This window comes from Daktulosphaira vitifoliae, unplaced genomic scaffold, assembly GCF_025091365.1.
Source record: "Daktulosphaira vitifoliae isolate Bord-2020 unplaced genomic scaffold, ASM2509136v1 Scaffold_224, whole genome shotgun sequence".
NCBI classification, from domain to species: Eukaryota; Metazoa; Arthropoda; class Insecta; order Hemiptera; family Phylloxeridae; genus Daktulosphaira; species Daktulosphaira vitifoliae.
The window spans coordinates 1-6,480 of NW_026099792.1; the positions used below are offsets into that span (position 1 = coordinate 1).

Consider the following 6,480-nt stretch of genomic DNA (forward strand, 5'->3'; position numbering starts at 1 on the left):
TTACCTGCAAAGTCCATTTTATTGGTTAATGTTCCATACTTGAAATTTGATTCAGTTAGAAATGAATATGAAGAAAATTTATTAGAATTAGTTTGCACATTTACACTATCATCACTTTTAATACTATTTAAAACACTTCCTACATTGATAATTCCATCCAAATTTTTATACTCTGTCATATGACAGCTATAATTATTTAAAAATCACCTATTTGTATTTAGAATAAAAATGTAACAGCCAAAACAACTAAAAGCAATAGTTGAATACTATAATTTAAAAAATGTACAAGTTAATGATATATAAGAACCTTAATAAAGTTAGTACTGATTTCCATGACTAAAGTAAAACTGCTGTATTACCACATTTTAAAAATTATAATACTTAAACTTACATGATTACGCCCCAAATTAACAAAGCAAACAAAATAGGAAATCATGATTTTAAGTTTAAATTAATTTACAAATTCTAGGTTAGAGAACATGTAATATTATGTTTACAGTGATGTTTTGTCAGGTGAATATTTATTATCAGTGATTATCGCTTATTCACCATTCTAAAAATAACCTTTTGTAATATTTTAAATGGAATATCAACAAGCGTTTTGATATAACAATAATTGTATTAGAACTAAATATTTCTAATGCTTAACTAATATTCATTAAATGTTCAACATAACTTATAACAATGGCAAAGTTAACATGATTTAATTATTTTAATTATTTTAACTCCTCAATTACTAAAATTTATTTTATAATAACACTCAGTCTGATAAAATTAAAATATTTTGTTTTTACACTCGTCTAGTTAGTATCTCAATTAATAATAGTGTTTAAATCAAAACAGTTCTAATATAATAGATTGGCAAATAGTATTTATATTACAATAACAATTCACAACAAATAATAAATTTTATATTACAATAACAAATAAAAAATTTCTTAATAAGCTATCCAAATTTTGGGGTAACTTGCCTGAGTACCACTAGTCAGTTGCTACCGGTCCAATCCGGTTTACACGGTTAATGAGTGCACTCCTTTTTTATTAATTTACTGTATGTTTAGAAATGGTATAATTCATTCACTCGTCAACTCAACTTTTTATTGATATTAAAATAATTTGTACTTAATAAATTAATTTACGATTATCACACTTCTATCTTGAAATATAGTATTATTTTATATTTAAAATATTCAAAATACTACTGAGTAGTCTAATAAAGTTCGTTTTAAAATATACGATTACAACTATTATAAGAATAAATTAAAGTAATTAATATGTTGTATTCTTAAAACAAAAATTACCCTAATTAACCATTCTAAAACTTTGATTTATTGTTAAACAAAATATCTTATACACAATAAATAATAATACAAAATAATAAAGTATCTTGTTATTCGCATCCATACGATTCGATACTCATATGTACCATTTAAATTGCTTGAATAGTTTATTTTAAAAGTGACAATTTTTTTTTAAATAACAATTTATAACATTGACTCAAGTTGTTTTAATTNAAATTAAATTTAAATAATTTGTGTCATTATATAAATAATTAATTTTTTTATCATTATACTGGATTTTAAGGACTTGTGCAATGAAGGATTAGGCTAAAATAATTATAATTTTTCGAAAAGGCGTTATTAATAAATTTATATATCAAGAGTCTGGCGGCGAAGTGTCCGGCGGCGAATCGGTGGCGGCGAATTGGCGGCGGCGAAGTGTCCGGCGGCGAAGTGTCCGGCGGCGAAATGTCCGGCGGCGAAATGTCCGGCGGCGAAACGGTCAGCGGCGAAACGGTGGCGGCGAAACGGCGGCGGCGAAATGTCCTAGACCCATTAAAGTATATCTTTATATATGCATATATATATATATATATATCTATATTCTTACGTTTATGGGTACTGTCCCGCACAAAGAAACCGTAAGGAATCGTTTCACAGTCAGCGTTAAAAAAAAACAAACGAATAGAATAAGTCTCGTGCGTAGCGAAAACCGATTACCACGTACGTTGGAAAAACAACATACCAAAAACACCACACCAGTTGAGGTGTACGTCGAAAACGGAACAGAACGCAATATCGGTAATCCATTATTCGGCGGCGGCCTTATCTCAGTGTCAAGAGCGGGGAGACGACCGATGACAACCGATTGTCATATTATAGCTGGACGGCTGATATCGAGAGAGACACGGGTGAGCGCCAGCCTAGAGCAAAAGGCGGTGCCGTGTCAATTGATTACATAAATTTAGTTGTAGTGATATGTTTTTATATATTTTATTATACATAAAAAGTTGGGTAGATTTATAAATGATAACAGTGATAATACTTTGCTCTCATCAGTTTTTTATTTATTAATGCGTATGTACTTCTTTTTTTTGCAGACACTTCCATTTGTTTTGTCTTTGTGTTATTTCTACCTACACATGTTTTCAAGCTCCATTTCGGCTGATTAACCGTATGAATCGTAGTTTTGGATCTTTACTGTATATTAGGTACGCTTACACCATTCTGTAACTCCAAGATTTGTCAACAACGACCTTATCAATAAACTGTTTCAATCAGCTGTTCCTTGGTGACTTCAACGCTGGGCATTTTCATTTTCTCATATCGACTTGTGTTTCACCTCCAGTTTAGCTGGTGTACCATAATACAATTCTGTACATTGTGTTGCGTTCTTTAGTTCTTAATGAGTTATCTTTAAGCATTTTTATTTATATTACATACATATTTTTTTCCAATACTTTTGCACACAATAATGCCTTTATCACCCTCTTCCGTTGCCTCAAATACTCGTGCACAGACTCATAAATCCTCTACTACTTCTGACATTATGAAGTCAATCGCATCGCTATCTTCTTCTCAATCGTCGCAATTCAGTGAACTTAAAAGTAGACCTTTGAAGATAATCTGCCGATCCAAGGCCGATGCTTCTCAGCTCATTTCCAATTTTAATTCACAAATGCGGATGGGAATATTACCCGATCCTGATTTTCGTATTGTTCGTGACTAAACCACGCTTGAACGAGAACTTTTACGTAAAGCTCATTCCGAATTGCAAAGTAAAATGGATGGTGGCTCTTCAGATCTTACCATTTCATACATAAATGGTGTACCCTCAGTTATCAAATCCGGTCCAAAAAACCCCAGAGGAAGAAACAATCACCGACCGAGTTCTACTCAGCATTCGCACTAGTTCCTGACTTCAACTCTGGTTTGCATGATTATTGTAAAAATAATATTAACTGTACTTTATGCTGCTATTCTCATTCTACCTTCAACTCATTTTTATCTAATTTTAAAAATATTAAAACTAATTTTTCATCTATACNTACTGAGACTTGGCTTTCTGATGATATTACTAATTCCGAATTAGGTTTTGATGGGTATTTAATCTTTAGGTGCGATAGAAACGCACGCACAAGTAACTGTCTTCAAGGAGGGGGTTCCTTAATTGCCGTCAAAAAAGAGCTCAGACCAATCTTAATTACGACCCCATATGACACTTGTGAGCAAGTTTTTGTTAGCCTCACACTATCCAGGGGCCTCTCTGTGTTTTTAGCAGGAGTATATTTACCTCCTGGCACAAATTTGTCTGTTTATGAGAGTCATATTGAGGCTCTTGACCGGGTCTGGAGATCTAAAGACTATGATTTTGGTTTTGTATGTGGTGACTACAATATGCCCAATGTCAATTGGTCCGCCTGTGATTCGGGTCTTGTGTATACAGGTAGTATAACTGACAAAGTCCGCCTTGTTGGTGATCAGTTTAGTCTCTTTCACTTCGTCCAGAAAAACCAAATTCCGAATAACACTGGATCCCCTCTTGACTTAATTTTCACCAACCATGATTCCACCCAAGTCCTGCAGACTACTGATACATTAGTTCCATGTGACATTTACCACCCAGCCCTGTCCATCTCCTGTCCCTTTCCCACAGCCTTTCCTATGCTTGACTCGCAACACACTTATTATGATTTTAAAAATGCCAACTATGAGAGGATTATTCATAGATTCGAGAGTAATTATTGGTATAACGCCTTAGATTCAGGATCCGCAGATCATTCTGCTGATTTCTTACAGAATTTACTGCTTGTCTGTATTCATGAATATGTTCCATTACGAAAATTTCGAAACTCAACTTTTCCCATATGGGTCTCAAATAGGCTAAAGGAACTTCTTGCTAAGAAAAAACTATCGCATAAGCAGTATAAAATGTTTGGTGGTCCTAATCGTTATTCAAATTTCTCTCAACTGCGTGCACAATGTAAATTTGAATCGAAGCGTCTCTATAGTAACTATTTACGTAACATGCAAGATCGCTTATGTGTAGATCCTAAATCATTTTTGGGAATTTTATCGAAGTAAACGTGGTGTCTCTACAATACCAGATGAGTTTCATCTAGGGGAGTCTAAGGCTTCTGGTGATCAAGTTTCTTCTTTGTTTGCCTCTCACTTCTCATCTGTATATGGTGACCCTCGATTTACCTCTAATGATTTATCCAATGAACTTACAAACAATCAATTTTCACACCTTCCTTCTAATTTGTCAATTTCGATCGATGAAGTAATTGCAGCGCTCAACTCTTTGTCAAAACCGCGAGCGGTTCTGGCCCTGATGACATTTCTGTTAATCTACTGTATCACTGCCGTGCCTCTCTCAGTTTACCGGCCAATTTAATTTTTAATCAATCACTTGCAGAAGGGGTTTTCCCTTCCGCGTGGAAAATAAATCGAGTCACGCCAATTCTAAAGTCTGGGGATACAGCTGATGTTGCTAACTATAGACCCATCTCCAGCCTTCCTATCATAGGTAAACTGTTTGAGTATATAGTACTGAAACGAATTGAAAGTACTTTCTTAACTACCTTATCAATTGACCAACATGATTTATTTCTAGGTCGCTCGACTGCGACTAGTCATGTTGTTTTTGTATCTTACCTTCACGCGACGTTCGAATTGGGTAATCAAGTTGATGTGATATATACGGACTTTTCTAAAGCATTCGACTCTTTAGACCACAATGCACTTCTATATATCCTAGATAGACTTGGTGTTGGCGAGCCACTTATATCATGGTTTACTTCTTACCTTAGAGGGTGACAACAATTTGTCAGCCTCTTCGGTAAGTCTTCTGATCTATTCCGGGCATCGTCTGGTGTTCCACAAGGCAGCCATTTAGATCCCTTATTGTTTAATATTTTCATTAACACTATGTGCTCAGTTGTTTCCCCTTGTCGTCTTCTACTTTTTGCCGATGACTCTAAAATTTTTCACATGATTACCTCAAATAATGACTGCATCACTCTCCAAAATACCCTTGATAAATTCACTAGTTGTAAATGTAAAGTAATGATTTTCTTTCGTTCTAAGTCAGTGATATCTTTTGACTATAAGCTTGATGGTATATCTATTCAGCATGTTAATCAGGTCCATGATTTAGGCATATTATTTGTACCTTCCCTTAATTTCAGCCCTCATATTGATTATGCAACCAGCAAAGCTTTTCGTGTTTTGGGATTTATAAGACGGCACTCAACCAATTTCAGCTCTCCCAAGTGCCTTTTAGNTCACTCAACCAATTTCAGCTATCCCAAGTGCCTTTTAGCTCTCTATAGTGCACTAGTCCGGTCGGTTATTGAATATGGGTCTATTGTTTGGTCACCTTATACCGCAGTTGACATCTGTCGGATCGAACGTGTACAAAGTAGTTTTATGCGTTTCACCGGTAATTGCCTCAACATTCCTCATCCACCACATGAATACGAGCCAGTAAGTCAAGCTCTGAGACTTGTTCCTCTTTCTGTTAGGCGTGATAATTTTGGTATCACTTTTATTCAGCGTCTGATCGAAGGTCAAGTTGATGCTCCCAGGCTTCTTGGAGAACTATGTTTTCGGATTCCTAGTAATACTAGGCTTCAGTGTAATTTTTATATCCCCACCAATAAAACTAACTTCTCCAGGAATGCTCCACTTATAAGGATGATGTGTAATGCAAATAATAAAATATGTTATTAAACCATTTATAGTACGAAGTGCTCACATCCTGTTTTATGCAATTTACACCATGTATATTTTATTTATTATTTACCATGTCTTTTTTTCTCTCTAATATTAAGTTAGTATAAGTTATGTGTCTATTAAGTTGTTATCTGTTGTTCAATTTTTTATTGTCTGTTAATTTTGTAAAAACCGCTTGGCGTTGATTATAATATAATAATAATAATAATAACTAATGTTCTGTATTTTATGTAAACTTAATTTATCACTACAACTAGTTTTATTTCATCAATTCAAATGTGTTCTTAATATTTATAATATTTAATAAAGAATTTTTGGCTCAGTTTATTTATCTTAATTTCTAGATTTCTTTAACAGATAAAATATTATTTAAATTCATTCCTTATACCTTAAAAGTACAATTTAATTTTTTTTTTATGACAACATGCATATTTATCAAGATTAAATGTTAGAAAATTATTTA

The 6,480-nt window shown here is 33.7% G+C and overlaps 1 protein-coding gene across 1 annotated transcript; it reads left to right on the plus strand.

Moving 5' to 3' along the window:
- Positions 1 to 5,210: 5,210 nt before the first annotated feature.
- LOC126909274 (uncharacterized) lies at positions 5,211 to 6,014 on the plus strand. The gene has a single exon (XM_050691694.1). It carries the CDS (start codon positions 5,211 to 5,213, stop codon positions 6,012 to 6,014), a length of 804 nt encoding a protein of 267 aa, XP_050547651.1.
- The last annotated feature ends 466 nt before the right edge of the window (positions 6,015 to 6,480 follow it).